Below are 18285 nucleotides of genomic sequence, written 5' to 3'. Positions count from 1 at the left end.
TCCAGCTCAGCTGAGGTTCTTTTTAATTAGAGAAAACACTGCCCTAAGAAAAAGCAAACACTTGTGCAATCAGTATTACCCATCTGAATCCAGCTACTGAAAAGAAACCTTAAGGAATCTCATTTAAGCTATAAATGTGTAATAAGCAGCAGTTACAGCGTGCGGTGTTGGAGTGACCAATGCAAGTTTAACAGTTTAGTGGGAACATAAGCCATTAATTTAAGGTGGTTATTTTTAGCAGCTGTAGAGTTAAGGGAGAAGCAGCGCTTGTGGAGCCAAGAAAAACACAAGCAAGGATGGCACGAGTCTCTCTGCAACCCCCCTTGCTACCACCACTGCAGCACTGACCTGCTGTGCCCTCTGCCGCACACAGCTCCATCATGGCCCCCCTGCACCCCAGGGGGAAGTTACTGCAAGTTGTGAGCTTTTATTTTCAGATATGCTGGTGGTGTTGGGATGACTAGGCTCCTCACAAGAGGCGGTTACGCTACAACACTAAACAGCATTCACTTATGTCGTGCAGTTTCTCTCTCCGGGGTCTTCCTTCCTTCTGTGATGTAGCAACCCCAAAGCGTCACCCAAGGGAAAATTTGCCTGGAGACACCTTGAGTTGCCCCATCCCACAGTCCACACACACCTATGTACACACACACACACACATATATGTACATATGTGTGTGTGTGTGTGTGTATATATATATATATCTATGTAAAACAGAGCAGAAGCCCCAGAGTATGAAGACCAGCTCTGGGTCAAACACAAATGCAAGTCCCTGCTTTTGTTTGCCTTCAGCCCACCACACGGCACACACGGGCTTCTCGTTGCGGGTGGTATTGCCTGTTAATTTACACTGACCTTAAAAGGGAAATCGCATCTTTAGGTTAAACATGTTACCATTTGTTTTTGAGAGCAAGCAATAGGCAGAGCTCGATTTACTCTATCCCTTACCTAGAGTAAAACCTACTTTCAAGAGAAGTGCTTGCTGAGACAAGTATATACATGGGTTTTAGCAGCAGATTTGTCACTGTGTGCCCAGGTCAGCTCCCATTAAAGTCTAAAGATGGGGATGGACATTTGTCTGGGCCCATGTCAAGTGGCTGCAGCAGGGGATGGGCTCAGCAGCAGAGGATGCTGCATGGAGGGGTCTGGCCACAGCATGGCTCCCCTGGCAGAAAACAATCGATTGCAGGCACCTGATGGCCAGCCAGTGCTGTGGGGCAGGTCAGGAGCAAGGTCTCGAGCAAGGCCAGTCACCCAGCTTTGCTAGGGCAAGGAAAGCCTTCCCTCTCTGTCTTAATAGATATCCCCCCGTGTGTCAGCTTAGTTTGTAATTTTAAGGGGTAAAAATGCTGTGGGAGAGCTCCCTCGGACAAGCCTGTAACTAGGAAGATTTCACAGGAAGAGAGAGATAAAAAGGGCAATTGAATTAAAAAGAAATTGTATGTGGAAAGTCAAACTCTACCCAACAGAACATGGGTCAGGAGCATCTGGCAAATAAAAGGAAAACAGGCATACAGTTTTTCCCCAACATAAAAGGAAAAACCCCGTCAACCCAGCAGAGCTCTGGCTGGAGCACGGGAGCAGAGCAAGAGGGATGGAAACGGGGACCACGCAGCGGGGGGTAGAAGCGAGTCCCCACGACCCGGTGACTCCCCAGGTCCCCGCAGCAGGTACAGCTGCTCCTCCCGAGGCGTGACTCGCCCATCAGCAGCGCCTGGCATCCCTCGGCACACAGTTTCTGCAGCAAGGTGACCCTTAGGGGAAAGCCGGGCCCTCTCCACGTGGGGCTGAGCGAGGCCTGGGGGCCCACGGGCCGTGCCTTCCCCCGGGGTGACGCGGTGGATCACCAGGTCACAGACATCTTGCCATGACGGATGTGGCCATTCCTCTGGGCACCAGCGACGAGCCCTTGGGATCAGCCGTCTGCCCGTGCCGCCTCTGAGGTGCCCGAGGCCTCACAGTCCCTCAAAATAACAGCCGTCCCCTCTCCCCCCACCCCTGACAGGGCAGCTTTCGCCCAGCGTGGGGAGGGAAAGGAGCGCGCACAGCGGCGTCCCCTCGCCTTTCGGCTCTCTGGAGCCGCCTTTGGGGTCGGTCACAACATCCCAGCCTGCCAAAACACGCGGCTCAGACCCCCAGGCTGCCGCGAGCCCTGCGGGATGGGCCCGGCCGAAAACAGGCAGAGGCCCTCCCGCGTTTCCCGAGCTCGGTGGTCTCTGGGGAGTGCTCCCAGACCCCTCCTGCCCCCCGTGCAAGCCCTCTGCTGCCCCTCACAGACGACTTCACCTTTCCCCACCTGTGACCCTTCCCGCCTCACACCACGGCCCCACGCGGCGCCTTCCCACCTGCTCTGATAAATGCCCAAGCCCCTGCTCCACTCCCACCTCCCCACCCGCAGCCCCCAAACCAAAACCCTGTGCTGGCACGAACGGTGCCTCCGGGGCAGAAATCTTTCATGACTCTTTTGCTCTTCTGTGTGTGCAGAAGGGACGCTAGTGGTGTGGCAGATCCCTTGGTGCCTTCTTCCCATCTTTTAGGTTTAATTCAACTCTGGAGGCCAAACAGGCCTTGGCAAGAAAGCAGTCTCACACCATCCCACGCAGAGGACAACTGAGCAATCACAAAAACCAGTCGTCAACGAGAAAGGGCTTCTGAAACGTCACTCTCGGCAGAGCTGCCATTTTACCACAAACAGTTACAGCGTATTTTGACCTGAAAGGAGTCTATCAAGTCTTATGTAAAATATTCAGGCATCTGGCCCCTTCTTCACACTCTCGCGTTGGCGCGGCACGTACCAGCAGCGCACAGCCGTGGCGTCTCTCCTCCAGTCGCCCACCAGCTGCCACGTGGCACCGCGGAGCCAGGGACGGGCCGTGCCAGCACGGCCACAGACAGCATCATTAGCAGGCTCCACGAGCGCAAGGTCTTCCCGCACACCACAGCAAGACACCTGCCCTACCGTGGAGCCGCCAGCGCCCGGGACGTCTTCAGGAGACCCACCTTGTCGAAACTGGTCCTGCCCCACCGCAGCCGAGAGCTGCCTGCGCTGGGACTCTGGGCAGGAAGAAGGAGGGAAGGCAGGATGCAAGTCTGAATACAAGACTGACAGGAAAGTTAGGATTGCTCCAACAACGCGCACCAAGGGGAGAAGGGAAAAAGGGGAATGACCAGCGGCGGTGGAGGAGCTTTAAAAAAAAAAAAAAAAAAAAAAAAAAAGGTAATTCTTGGAGCTTTCAGTGAAACTCTACTAATTCTCTGTTAAAGTTTGTAAAATATGCTGTCTGCATTTGTATCGGTAATATCTTAGGATGATTCTCACCTGTACTCTGGTAAGAGTTCAAAAACAATGCTAATAACTAATGAATATGAGCTGAATATAAATACCATTTAACTTATTACATTTTCTAGTGTATGCCTCCAAAGCATGCATTACTCAATACATGCTTAATTTGATAAAAACGTTAAATACTGTGCTTTGGCATTTAACACATCCTTATGTGACATTATAATATATCTCTGTCATCATGCACAGATGACACAGAAATACACACCTGAAAATGTTTTCCTTCTGGAGAAATAAAAGCCCTACAAAAAAAAGCTGCACAATTATAAAGTAAAAATAAAAGTAATTAGAAACAACAACTACTGAATTGTAAGCCACTAGTGTAAAAATGCACATCACTGATGACATGACCCGTAGGAACAGATACACGTGGGTCCAACCTTGCAAGGCCAAGCTCATACGTGGCTTTATTCACTAGACTCCAAGATCAGAATTTCCTACAGACTTGCCTGAAAATGCTGCTATCTGTGTGCTTAAATATGAACAGCTACCCTGCCAACATCTCAGGAACCCATACTCCTGCGTTTTCAGAAGTTACATATTTGGCAGCTAATGCAAACAGTGGAAGGTTCATTTCCTAATTAATCTCTTATTTTTAAGTATGTCCTTCTCATATGTCTAACATGCAAAAATACGGACATAAAACAGCCCCAAGCCCTGTTTCTCAGAGAAATATCTAGCTTCAAAATTCAAAAGACAGAAGCAAATCACAGCTGGGTTCATCAAGGTGCCCTCTTCTGGCCTTTAAATAGAAAAACAAGTCAGCTTGCTGTCACCTGGTTTCTTTGCTTGGAAGAGGCATCAAAATGAGCATGTTTGTGCAAATATTCCATTTATTTAATAAACTGGCCAGAAAAATATCACCACAGACTGCTCTCGATACCATACAAAACACTTTTAAAAATCTTCCAGTTACGTATGAGCTTATAAAAGTAACTTACACCACTATTCAAGAAACCTCAGTAGAAATACATTAATTTGTTACTGGGTAGAAATTTAGGTATAAGGCATTCTGCCCAGAGGGCTGGAGAATTTATCCCCTATTCACACCGCATTATTAAAACTCCCAAGAACCATTTAACAAAAGTAATCCGAACCTTTCTGCTAAAACAGAGGGAAATGAAAAAACAGATCAAAAAGCACATTCATTTCCATTACAAAGAGGCATTTTTACAATTTCTTGATAAATATGTATGCAGTTTATCCAACACAGGAGGAATATTCACAGATTTGTTATCTTCCATGGAAACCTGGTTTTTAAAGTACTGTTTTCTTAATTAAATACAAACCAAAGCATACATGGAACTAAATGCAGCTTTTAGGCTGTATCTACATAGAAGATTTTTCACTATTGGTTTTTGGAGGTTGGGTGGGGGTTTTGTTTGCTTGCTTGTTTTGGGCGATGTTGTTTAGTTGTTTTTTTTTGATTCTACAGGCCCATTAATTTAAGGGAAAGTCTCAATACTGCTGTGTTCAAAGTGGTGAATTTAAACTTGAAATAATGCAGCATATGATAGCTCACCTGGAAAGGAAGAATTTATTCAAATTTAATAAAGTTGCACAGAGATCTTGGAAGTATAATTCTTATTACATTGGAATTCTGTCAGTTCCAAATTGGATTAATTATAATCACATAAGCTGCAAGATAAAGCTAAGAAGATCACATCTGTGTTATATGCACGGTTGCTACTGTCAGGGAGACAACCCCCCCCCTCACCACCTTCCTGTATAACAAGGCCTTAATAAAAAGTATTTTCCTTTCTCATCAAGAAGAACATTTTCACAAATAAGCTTCTCTAAAATAAAAAGTCACAACAGAGTCAGTTCAGAAGGCAAGAAATAAGTTATTCTACATGGTACTAAACTTTTTTCCCAAGGATATTTCTTTCTTATGATCAAGTATGTAGATACAATTTCCCCTCCACGGGCATGTGAGCTGGAAAAACTCGTGCTCCTGAGGAGATCTTGCAATTGCTGTGTTATAACCTAATACACCAGGGCACTATGCAATTATCTGAACTTGTGATTACTTTCTTGAGTTCGGAAGTTCTTTGCTCAGGTAAGAAACCAGAGAGGAATAAAATCAAACCAAAACAGTTGTTGCCCAGCTGTGCTGGTAGTTTTTCCATCACTGCCCACCAGACGATGCAGGCTTCAGGCTGTGACTTCATGAACGCATTCTTTAAATGCCACTAAGCAACAGCTTGGTAGTCAACATTCCCACTGCGTTGCTAATTGCCAGACAATCACCGCAAGTGACCAACTCCCACCGTGCTCTTCTCCTCAGGATGAGGGAACGCTCTGGTTAAGACCTACACATTTCTGCAGATGACTGAGGATGACTTATCCCAAAACCTTTCTTCTGAATTGCACAAGTCAGCCACCGCAATGAAAGTCATTCTCTGGCAATAACAAGAATGGGGGTCTTTAACCTCAGCATCCAGGCTGAAGGGTGTTTTCACCAGAACGCTTAGTCACAGACAGAGTGGTGAATATCTTAAGAGAAAGAAAAACAACTTTTAGTATGGCTAGAATGAATTTTCTCTTCTAGAAGATCAACATGGGCATAATACTCAAAACCACAGTCATTTCTTAAAGTAATAAAATAATAATGAGAAACATAAATTTAAAAATCTTTGACACTAAATAATACACATGCATACAGCTACTGTTTATTCTCTTCACTTACCTTATGGTCTTCCTTTTATAGTGGAAAAGAAAGAATTAAGAAAGTCACGTGGCTTTATACCGCCTTTTGTCACAATGCTCCTAAGTTTTTACAGTGGGAACAAGCTCAGCAATAATGAACCGAGGTCTCTACACCTAATGAATAAGTCTCTTTATGGCTCAAAGATAACTTCTTTGTTGGGAAAGTGAAGTTACCTCAAGACTATGGCATTTGGAGTGAACATACAATTTTGCCTCTGCACCTTTCTAGTTATTATAGCAATGTGGAACTGATTGCTGATGTAGGTAGGTCTGGGATCTGTATCCTCTGGATAATAGCTTAGAAACACTCAGTAAATCCTGTTTGAAAAAGTCCAGTCTTTACTGCTTTCAAGTCACATTAAAGAAAACAACATCTTCAAGAATAATTATTGTAAAATTAAGAGATATCAAAATTCAAGAAGAAAATTTCTACAAAAACTTGTTTAATATTAGGACTTTACTAAGCAAATAATTGCATAGTTTTGCATATATATAATATAGAAAGTAAAAAAAGGAAATCAAAACCACTTCTATCTAAATGGTTCAAAGTTGCAATGATTAGCTATCATCAAAGCAACCTCTCAGGAAGAATACACTTAGCACAGAATAAAGTACATACACATTTCAGTTATGCAAATAACACTGAAGTATCTAAAGATAATGGGGATCTGAAAGCCCTACAGTTCTCTAAGTAGCAGCTTTGCTGCATTAAGGCAGCTAGCAGCTCTTCAGAGAACAACAATAAATGATATACTTCTTTCACTTTCTATAAGCAAGTAAAGCATTACACACAAATCAGGAAGACAAATGCACGACTAATATATATGGCAGAAGAATGGTGATATATTTAAGCTATAGTGCATGGCTTGAGACAGTGTTTCTAAATCTTCAGTTCTGATCCAAAGACTGACAACCTATGGGAATCTTTGTTTATTATTATTTCACTTTGAAAGACAAAGATTAAAAAGCACAAAACTTAACCTGCTTTTTTTCTTGGCCCGACTGCAAGCTTTGGGCGTGCTAGCCAGTTCCAGCGGCTGTAGGGACCACAGAGCTCCCTAACTCCAGTGAGCCAGCTGGGAGTCATTTGATAATTATTGGAAACATGAGGTTTTTTGACAGAATTTGTTAGTTATTCAAGTGAAGACAAAACCTTAGATTCAAAGGCTGGAAAGCCATCATTAGCTAACTTGAAGAATCATCCCAGCTTTCAGAAGGCACTTGCTCTTTGTCACAGATGCTTGATGACACACTCCTGTATTTCAAACAGTGCAGTACAGTCTAGGCTGAGAGGTAATTCTCTGTAAGGCTGAGGTGCCACCAACTCCGTGCTCACAGTTCTTTGTGCTTTGCCTTGCCAGAAATTCCATTCAGATCTCATGTTTTCTGCAGAATAAAAGGCTGCTCAAATAAGAGAAGTGAAGTTTGGCTCCAATTTGAAAGCAGTGAGAAATGGGACCCTCAGACTTACAGTCATCTTCAAGCGGAGTAATACCATATTTCACAGGAGACTCTGAGTAGTGAATTGGTACTAATGCTGGTGAGGATGTCAGCATTTGACCCTGCCACACTGTCCCTTTCCTGCTCAGATCAGACTTCATTTTCCTTAGCTCTTCCATGGATGTAAGTGAAAATAATGACATTATTATCCCTCATTCTATTAATCCAGATATGCGCATTCCTCACAAATTCCAAACAGTTTTTAAGCATTTTTTTTAATCAAAGAGTACCATCGTGCACTTTGATTTTTGTTTACTGTTTAAGAGATTAAATTAAGTAACAGGCATAAAAAAACCTTTCGAAGACTGGCACTAAAAATGATCACTGTTCCCTGGAGCTTTTAAATAGTGTATTTCTCCTGAGCCAATTTCTTCCTCCCCTGCTCAAACAAATATAATTATCTGAAATTATCTCCCTAAATTATGTCTAATCATCATTCTATTCAGTTTCAATTTTAGCAGCTCAGATGTCCAGAATAAATTATGACTATCATCCTCTCTTCACACTGCATATGCTAATATCCCACTTGAGTTCACAGGTTTGAATGCCTCCCTCAGAGTTCCCCCTCCACAGGGCCCCTGATAAGATAAGGATCTGCTATCTCTCTTCAAGGGCTTCCAAGAACGCCATTAGATGATACTACAGGAAAAAAAAAAAAAAAAAAAAAAAAACAAAAAACCAAAACCCAAACAGAATCTGTATTGCAGATGCTTTGAAGATGATTCAGACTGCTAGCAGTCCATTCCATTAATGGAGTTCATATTATACTGCTTGTACTGTTACCACTTTGGAAACACAAACCAAGAGAAGCAGACTTCATTTCTGCCGACCAGCATCCTGGTACACTCTTGTAGCTAACACAACCAGGTAAAAACAGATTCCGTTACAAAGACCTACAGAGGTCATAAACAGTTTGCAGGGATCCTCAGTTAATATAAAGTGGCCCTAATGCTATTAAAGTCAGTGGAGCATCTCTGAGTTACGCCTGGGAGGAGCTGTCCCCCACCCACTAGAGAAAATTAAGCTCTTCATTAAAGAAGAACAGCAAGACAAACATCATAAGAAATGTTTGTGTGGCCTCATATACTTCACTTCAAAAGGGAAGGCCTACGGAGTAAGGGCAGAATATAAAAATTTTCATGTTGCTGGTCCCCTTCCACAGCACCAGTTTATAAGCCTATTTTGAGTACATATATCTAAAAAAAAATAGCTTTGACAACCACTTAAGCAGAAATAACACTTGAAACCTTCATAAATGGATCTTTAAGTGGGACAAAAATTATATACTTCCCAGTAGAGCGCGCACTGGATTAGGGGACACCATGAATGACTCACAAATGAACACACCAAAAAAAAAAAAACCACCCCAGATTAAAACTGAATGTTAGATTTCTAAATATTAAAACCAGACCATTTCCTGTCCTTCCCTCTCCCCTACTTTCCCCCGCATTTGGACCTCTTTAATAGAGCTCTGCTATTCAGATTTCCAACACCTTACCCCAGAATGCTACAGAAGATGGAATACGAGGTGACTTCCTATACAAACCTCTGCACAGACGGGATGAATTCCTATGGTGCTGTCCAGCTGTTGTTTTGTCATCCCACATTTAATAGCAGCTGCAAATCCTTGGGTGATTTCTCCAGCGTTTGGACCAAGGACATGGAAACCAATGACCCTCTCCTAAATACCAAAGACAATCAAACGCAAGCACAGTCAAGCGTTCAGTTCTCTTTAGACAACGTGTAAGGTTTTCCTTCTCTGAGTATATAATTTAATCAGCTCACAAAACATACCACAAATTAATGGAACCACACAAATGTGAACTATTATTAGCACCAACAGATATAGTTTTTTTTCTCAATATGAAAAGGTAAAAGATTCAACTGAGAACTCAAGGATCAGATTCCTTACAAAGTTTTGTGCAGGAGTCCTCCATTTACACCAGCACCATACAAATTTAACGCACACCATGGCTTATGATCGATTATTAACTGTGTCCAAATCGCAAACACATTTAAATTTTATTCAGGCAAGCTATTCCTCTCGCTCCACCAGACCGCTTGCCTAAGTAAAGATGAGCACCTCGCACGAAGGTTTGCAACATCAGGGCCTCTGCTAGGTGGCTACGTGGTGCTTATCTTTCGAAGGACTTTCAGTCGGACAGTTGCTTACAGGAAAGGGCCACAAGCTTAAAGTTCTGGCTACCAGATGTGCCAAGAAGTGTCTTATAACTAAACTGACAACCACTCTTGTCGCAGTGTTCGCTGTCATTGGGCGAGTACACACCTAGAGACTTGCAGAACAAACTGCAACATACAGTTACGAGGAAGGCATTATTTAGTTCACACTTCTCATATCTATACTACCGTTCCATCGCAAAATACGTCCAACTGCACATATATCCTCAGCAAACGCTCAGCAGAACAGGCTGTACTGACTTGACCTGCTTTTCTTAAAGAAAAGCTTCCTTCTTTAAGGAAAGCAAGTATCCTTTAGCAAATGGCAACCGCTGTGGGCTTTTAGTGGCTTTCAGGGCCATATAAATCAGATTTTGCTGAACATAGATGTAGCCCAGATGGGTATCAGAAGTTATCTGCTCCTCCCACTAAATATCACATATAAGGGAGTGTGCATACTCAGTACACTGAAAGGTTATTTTTCTTTCAGTAAGCCTGAGGACTGAGATTTACCACAGGGTTTATTTAAATAAGAAAAGCTATAATTAGGTAATAGCTAGAACGGAATTATCCATTTATTTTCCTTTAAAAATATGGGCATATGTAAAAATATAACCATAGTAATAAAACCAAGGTTAACTACAGTTTTAAATGGTTACTGAACAATTTTTCATCCAGGGTAACTTTCAACTCTAGCCCTGGACGTTTAAACATGTTCCAAATTTTCAGGACAAGAAATGGGAACAAATTAATGAAATGGATTGAAATCACCATTAATCCTTTTCATTTTCTTAAGTATTTTGGATTAGGAACATAACCACGGGTTCTAAAATGGCTTCCACACTAGTGCAAACACCTCCAGAAAGAGTTGATGTGCAAAACCAAATTTTACAAAATGGTGACATGATGCTTAGGAAGACTGCAGGAATATAAATCTCTATCTAATGATAAAAGAAAACAGGGAAAATGGATCAAAAAGTTTTTTAGGACTGATAACTCTATGCCACTAACTTAACAGGAATATATTTAACAGCATATTTTTCTTCATAAAAGTTCATATTACTAGAATCTATTATATTTTTATTAAACAGATGATGATCATTCAGAAAGGAGCGTACCAATCCTTTTAACTAATTAGTGATTTTGCTTGTACTTCAGCAGGTACTGTACATTTCCACTGCCAGGAAATTTTATCCTAGTCCAAGGATAATCCTGGCATTATCACCCTAAATGAGATTTGTGCAGGCAAGATACAATAATCCTGTTAGAACGAGCTCAAGAGTTTTACAGACACATGTGGATTTGCAGAGGTTACATGCCATGATGGTTTCTGAGGGACCTCAATTTCAGAGAGAAGACTCTCCCAGAAAAGAATGTTCCAGTTTGGGGAGGGGAGAATAAGATAAACCGATAAAACTTCTAACCACTTTCACATGCATTGATTCACTCATAGTTCAGAGTTAATGAACAGTCTTAGAGATCTCCACTTCTTATTTTACACAGATGGAAGAAGTAACATATACCAATATGTCAGAATTTTCTATTTTGCTAAGGGCCAGCCGTTTTTGTATAAACAAAAGTATTGTATCACTATAAATATTTATTAAATTTCAAAAGGTAGAAAATTTAAATTAATTTTCATTTGCTAAAATAACCTATTTATAGCTGTGATATCAACGGTTCCAATGATGAACATATAGCTGCTGTTTTCCCTGGAAGGAAAGATGCACTTACATTATCTTGAATATTGCAGATTATCTTTGCATAGCATTTGTTGTTGTCTCTGGATGGCACAGTCCATTCCAGTGGCCAGAAGTGACTATGGTACACCTGCAAATACAACACAGGTGAAAAAAAAATAGCTGTGTAATTCATAGCAGAGAGCATGATCTTCCAAAAACTGCCAGATTATCTTAAGTAATGAGCCATGCACATAGCATTTGGAATATATGAAATCGGGGTGAGACTCTTTCCCTTTAACAAATTCCAAAGAAGGAAGCCTCTACAAAACAAGCACCAGTGTCATCCGACAATTAAAAAAAAAAAAAGAAGCCTTTAGTATATTGCACTTCCAGGTTGCAGTTCACCATGCTTTCATTAAATTAGACAATTACAAGCTTCCCTCACGGAAGGCTGTATTGTCTCTGGGTCTACCTGGAACGAAGGCAAAAATATTTCTCAGAGCAGAAAAAGGGAAGAAAGCCTCAGAGCCTGGGTTTAGGAGAGGTAAGATTATATATCACAGTAAAATGGAAAATACATTAAAAAACCCAACACATTTTCCTGTCTGACCCAACCAGCATCACTAGACAGATTCCTAACTGTAGATAAGGCTGCTTGCCCACCTGTATAACACGTAACTCAGAAAATGATGGGGTGTTTTAAGGCACAGCTCTACCCAGAACTCCCAAAGGCTCTCATTATAAACTAATCTCAAATTGATTAGTATTTAAAATAAATTTGTAATATTTGATCACAACTCCAGTAAAAATACGTTCCTTCACAAACTACGACAGACAGCTCAGTGTTTTTCCACATTAACAGGGTAACAAAGCATTCATAAGCATTGCTATCTGAAACTGAAATTTAACAGGTCAGAATGACAGATACGACTCAATTATCTTACTGAAGCTTGCAAAAGCAAAAGCCAGTATGGTGACAATAAAGATGTCAGAATAAAATAAATGAGGACTTAGCCAGAACACAAACGCTTCTGGATGCACATTTTTTAAAATGGCTTTGAAAACTGAAAATGCATTTTCCACAAAGGGTCCAGTGTTTCACATGCAGTGGCAAGAATTTGACTCAGTAACAAAAATCTGGGTATATACAAACTTTGTGGGCAGAAAAGAATTTAAGTCTTTGCCCTGTAGTCAGGTTAAAAGTACTTGACACACTGCCATTTTGAGTCATTTACCTCTTTTCTCCACAGTCCAGTTCAAAAAATGTAATCTATAAAACTAAGAGGAAGACAAGTTCTCAACTTCATGAACCACCACTTATCTGCTTATTTCCCCAAATAATGCTCCTCAGGTGATCTTCACGGGACATAAAAGTTCAGTTTATTGTCAGACTCTGTCCTCCCATGCTTTCTGTAATGTGGTCAGTACAGTATTTTGTAAGAACAGCCTCAGGCACTAAGTGCTTACATATGTCTAATTTCACTCTTGACCAGCAATCTGAGTGAATGGAGATTACTCACGTGAGTAAAATTAAGAACATACCTCCTTGAATAGTCAAAATAAACATGAAAAATGAGTAAAACATTTGGCTTTATAAAGTAAAATCACCACAGCAAGGAATTTACCACACTGTAACTACAAAAAGCTGCACTTTGACATTAAACCAATGTATTGCTTCCAGCATATACCCAGCTTTAATCTATCCAAAAGTATTTGCAGACACAAAGAACGCCCCCACCTCTCCCTTTTTCTTTTTTTTTTTAACCAAATATTCCACATTCAAGCCCTGTTTGCCAAAAATATAACGTATTTGCAACAGAGCTATTAAACTTGGGGACTATTTTTATAACATGTCTAGGGACTGCCAAAGACGAAAAAATGTATCTAGTCACCTCTTGCCCTTACATAAGGGCACAGAATGCTGTTTTAATTGACTGTTAACATTATTTTAAATTGCAAATTTGGAACTTAAAATCCAGGTGAAACTAAGGCATTTACCTCAATGTTTTCCTGCCCAAACTTCTCTACTGCAGTCTCTTCAGAATACCCACAGGCTCCATACTCCAAAGGAGTGAATACAGTAGTTGGAACATTCACATAGTCACACTGTGTGGCATTCAAAACAAAACAAAACACCAACACAACATCAGTAATAAAATCAGCATTCTGGGTAAAAATTCAGCAGTCTGAAAGACAGACAGAAAAGTCGGATTATTCATAATTCTGAAAGCTATGGGGTTTTATTATTCGATTGTTTTAAATTAAGCTACAGTTTTGGTTTTGTTCCTCTCAGGGGTATTAACCAGAGCAAGAACAGAAAGACAGTTTAAAGCCACACTGACATTAGCATGCACAGATTAAAAGGAAGAGGAAATTCAGTGCCCTGCTTTAAAAATGTACTAGATCACAGGTCAAACTGGAGATAAAAAGTAAACTGTTTAACTGCTTCTACAAAGCATGCCATTTTTAGCTGGGGATGCTGCAAAGACAGCACCACCATCCAAAAACCATCATCTTTTTTATCAACACCAAAGAACCAGAAAGACATGAACTACTGCCATTTGGGGTGACAGCTAGAACTAGAGCTGATTCTGTGTGTCCAATCACATACCATGAGAGGCAACCACTGAACCCAGACTTCATCGAAGCTTTAGAATGTTCTAGAGGTCCCCTCTCTGGACAACCTCTGGGCTTGACCACCCTCACTGTAAAGAAGTTTCGTCTTTTGTTTTAAATGGAATTTACCCATGTTTCAGTTTGAATTCATTGGCTCTTGTCCTCGCACTTTATATGACTGAAAAGAGTCTAGCTCCATCTTCTTTACACTCTATCGCCAGGTATAAATACACATTTATATAAGAGCCCCCCAAGCCAGTCTCTTCTGCAGGGTATAAAAATTCCCAGCTGTCTCAGCCTCGTGTGTCAGATGCTCCAGTCCCTTAATCACAGTCATGGCCCTTTGCTGGATTTGCCCTGTCCTTGTACTGGGGAGCCCCAAACCGGCAAGGCTCTGCAGGATGCAGCCCAGGATGTCACTGGCCTTCTTTTGCCGTCAGGGTACATTGCTGGCCCATGGCCAACCTATTCTCCAGACCCCCCAAGGCTTTCTCTCTTTCTCTGCACAGCTGCTTTCCAGCCGGTGGGGCCCCATCCTGGCCTGGTGCCCGGGGTTACGCTTCCCCAGGCGCAGGACTCTGCAATTCTCCTTGCTGAACCCTGCGAGATTCCCGTCAGCCCGTTTCTCCCGCCTGACGAGGTCCCTCTGAGTGACAACACGAACACTGGGTGCATCAGTCACCTCCCCCCAGTTCTGCTGAGGGTGCACTCTGTCTCATGATCCAGGTCATTAATAAAGATGTTAAACAGTACTGGACTGAATATCCAACCCTGTGGGATACCACTAGTGACTGGCCTTCCACTGGTCTTTGTAATGCTGCTCACAGCCCTTTAAGCCTGGCAGTTCAGCCACTTTTCAGTCCACCTCACTGCCCACTTACCCAGCCCGTACTTTCTCGGTTTGTCTCTGAGAATGTTACGGCAGACAGTGTCAAAAGCCTTTTTTAGAGTCAAAGCAAACAGCACCCACTGCTCTCTCCATATTCACCAAATCAGTCATTCTGCCAAAGCAGACTAGCAGGCTGGTCAGCTCTACTTAGTTTCTAGCAATTTTAATTTCTACACATTTCAACGCTGATTAATTTCCTTTGTGACTGGGTAACAACTAAGACGATGCTTACTACTCTTTCCCCACCTATCCACAACACTTCCTTATGTTTCACATAATCACCCTTTCCAGATTTGTTACAACAACAATATAAGCCAGGTGCCCATCTAAGTAGTTCCTTAGTTATTGGATACACTGAAAGAGATGATGCTTGCTTTGGCAGCATAAGGATTTCCACACCTTGAGAGACAGTTATCTGGCAAAAAATGTAAATTAAAACATATCCATAGTATTGCAGCAAGAAAACAATTCTGGCTCCAGCCATGGTTTTCTTAAACTTTGCCTGGCTAATGTAAAGGCATTATGCACACTGATTCAGGATTCTACTACCACAATACCTGCCAACCTAAAATAAACAACACAATCAAGCTCTAAATCTGGCCGACAGTTGAACTTGATACGAATACAGCAGGCTTTAACAGAGAAAAACCTTCACGCTCATGCACTATGGTTATGAAGGTGAGACAAGCACCCACATCACTGCTGCTTGGATAACAGTTCTTTCTTTAAAGGCACTCTCCTCTCCTTCTGGTTTAAAGAGATGTAAATGAGATTTAAATGTAAATGAGGTTTAAAGATATGTAAATGAGTACCCATGTTAGTCCTATTTGGACTTGCCTAACTTGACTGAAACCTACAATTGCACTAGTATGAAATGTAAACACTGAACTGATGAATTCAACTCCTCAGGTGCTGATCTACTGGTGTATTTCATCTTCCTTTGTGTCCATATTCACTTATAAGCAGAACTATGTGTTACCTTGAAAATATATGGATAAGAAGTGAAAACATTAGTGGAAATAATATTGAAAATTAAGAGCGTCACAAATCCCTATTACACTCTATTTAGGAACCATAGGTAAGTTTAGTAAACTGCCTATGAATTAAACCATTTAATGGGACAGGATTGATTGATGACTTTTAGAGAAGGCAGTAGAGTTAAAAACAAGTTAAACGATCTCAGTTAATTTTATTATCATGATACTCTGAGAGAAAATAAAACCTCTTAATAGGAAAAAAGAGACTACTGCTTAAACCATAAGGTAGTAATTTCATCCTACACAATTAGCAGAATATATCTGCAGTAATATCTTTGCAAGGGGAAAATTAAAGTCATCCTCAAAGCTAATCCTTAAAAGCCTACTGAATTTTCCATAAACAAGCAGACTTGCACTCTGCACTTAGAAGTAGAGCAATTACAGTGTTTTGTGTCAACTGGTTCCTTACCTTTCTGGTTGCCCCAGCATAAAGCCTCTGAACTAACAATCTTCCTGCCTGAATTGCCACTGGTGTGAGCTCCAGCTTGTCCTGCAGTATATCTCCAACAGCATAGATATATGGAACATTTGTTTGCTCCTCATCGTTGACAGGAATTTTTCCTGTTCTGCAATGTGAATTAACAAGAAAAAAGATCTAAGTGTTCTGGGTGTGAAGACTGGAGGTGTAAATAACCTGGCAGGAGTCAGGCCCTGCTAGCTTTAAGACACGCACTTCAAGTATGAAGGAAAGAAGTCACATTCATAATCTTACAGTCTTGGGCATGTATGTAAAGTAGTGCAAATTTGACAAAAACTACAGGAATTTGCACACTGGATAAGAAGGTAGCCCATGAAGTTGTGATTCATCTCCTGAATCAATTCTTTGGTGAGGCATAAATCCTTTCCTCAAACACCCTCTACTACCAGCTGAGCTGTACACTGACAACTCTGAGGAATGACAGGAAGAGACATTCTCCCACTCAAGCTGTAGGACAAAATTATTTCTCCACTACTGAAATTCCAGTCTAGTAGCTGAAGCAGTTTATATAAACTTACCCTTCAGGCTTCTACACAGAGACAGGTCAAGCTGTTAGACACACTACTTAAGGGACAGCCAGCAAGACTTTTAGCTGTAAGTGTACTGAGCTAATGGAAGTTTTAAATTATTAATATTTCCTACTTCATTAATAAATGAGATAGTGCAGTAATCACTGCAGGAAACACACGTAACAGGGAAATCTAACCAGAGAGGCACAGGAACAGTCATACAGTTACTTGAGGGACCAGCAGCGATTCCCATATTAAAATCCAACTTTCTCAGTTTTGCTCGTTAGCAAATACACAGTTTATGCTAATAATTTTATAGTTCATTCTATTAAGTTAGTAATAGGTGTCCTGATGTTCAGAATGATGTGTACTGTTCTACAAGACAACACGGGTCTGCCCATTTTGAGTGGACTAAAATTTGCACTTATTTAGAACATTGCAATAGTTCCCTTCAGCAATATCAGCCACTGCATTCATATATAAGCTGCTCTCTGCACAGTTTTGGCATAGACTACCAGGTTAAGTTCACGGTCCTGGGTCTTTTCTTCAAAGGGAAGATCGTCTGTGCCCCACACGCCTAGAAGATGCTTTAGTTACCAATATTGAAAATGTTACTGATAGCTCCACTCCCTGGTGCAACGACCTCACTACATTTAACATGAAATGCTTCTCTACAGGACACGTTCCCAACGGTTACTCTGAGGCAAGAATTAAGCTCCTCCAAAACCCCAAACACATCACCAACTCCAACTGTGAGTTTAAGGAATACCAATTTGACCTTATATTTAAAAATAAGTACATAGCAGCATTTACATTAAAAATGTAAACAAACCCCAGCACACTAAAAGCCTGTATGAACAAACAGATCTCTGCCCCAAGAGCTGGTAGAGATAAAAACAAGGACATGGGAGTAAGAGAGTACAGGGAACAACTGACAGATCTTAGAAAGCCCTGTCACTGGTAGAAGCTGAGACTGACCTGTGAATCTAGACAGAATGAAACAGACACTTTTGACTCCCAGAATTTAGGAACTGACATTTCATTATCAAAAACAAGCAAAGGTAGCAGTACTATGGGAGAAAATGCAGCTATCTGCTATAGAGTCTCCTATCCAAGTGTATGCAAACAGGACACAGATTTTTCTTCTAAACATTTGAATGTCTATGCACCACTACCATTGCAACTGTACATGACACAAGGTCAGTAGCGAGTGGTACACAGGCATCTGTCCTTACTTTTCATTGATCTTCACTCCAACCTTGTCCAAACCAATTTTTCCTGTGCATGCATCTCTTCCAATTGCTAGCAACACCTGCAAAACAGCAATACTCGTTACTGATTTT

The 18285-nt window shown here is 41.4% G+C and overlaps 1 protein-coding gene across 2 annotated transcripts in view; it reads right to left on the bottom strand.

The window, feature by feature from the left end:
- Positions 1-4159: 4159 nt before the first annotated feature.
- TXNRD1 (thioredoxin reductase 1) overlaps positions 4160-18285 on the bottom strand; it is a 47794-nt gene continuing 33668 nt past the window's right edge. For both annotated transcript variants that reach the window (XM_042793109.1, XM_042793110.1), the window contains exons 10-15: positions 18178-18254; positions 16365-16521; positions 13412-13519; positions 11466-11561; positions 9100-9234; positions 4160-5840 (exon numbers count right to left, since the gene is read on the bottom strand). In XM_042793109.1, coding sequence (XP_042649043.1) covers positions 5778-5840; positions 9100-9234; positions 11466-11561; positions 13412-13519; positions 16365-16521; positions 18178-18254 — 636 coding nt within the window. In that variant the 3' untranslated portion in view covers positions 4160-5777. The remainder of the gene's footprint in view (positions 5841-9099; positions 9235-11465; positions 11562-13411; positions 13520-16364; positions 16522-18177; positions 18255-18285) is intronic.

The sequence above is a fragment of the Tyto alba genome, unplaced genomic scaffold (genome assembly GCF_018691265.1).
Source record: "Tyto alba isolate M040663 unplaced genomic scaffold, T.alba_DEE_v4.0 Super-Scaffold_2, whole genome shotgun sequence".
In the NCBI taxonomy this organism is placed as follows: domain Eukaryota; kingdom Metazoa; phylum Chordata; class Aves; order Strigiformes; family Tytonidae; genus Tyto; species Tyto alba.
This window is presented reverse-complemented; position numbering and strand designations above follow the sequence as displayed.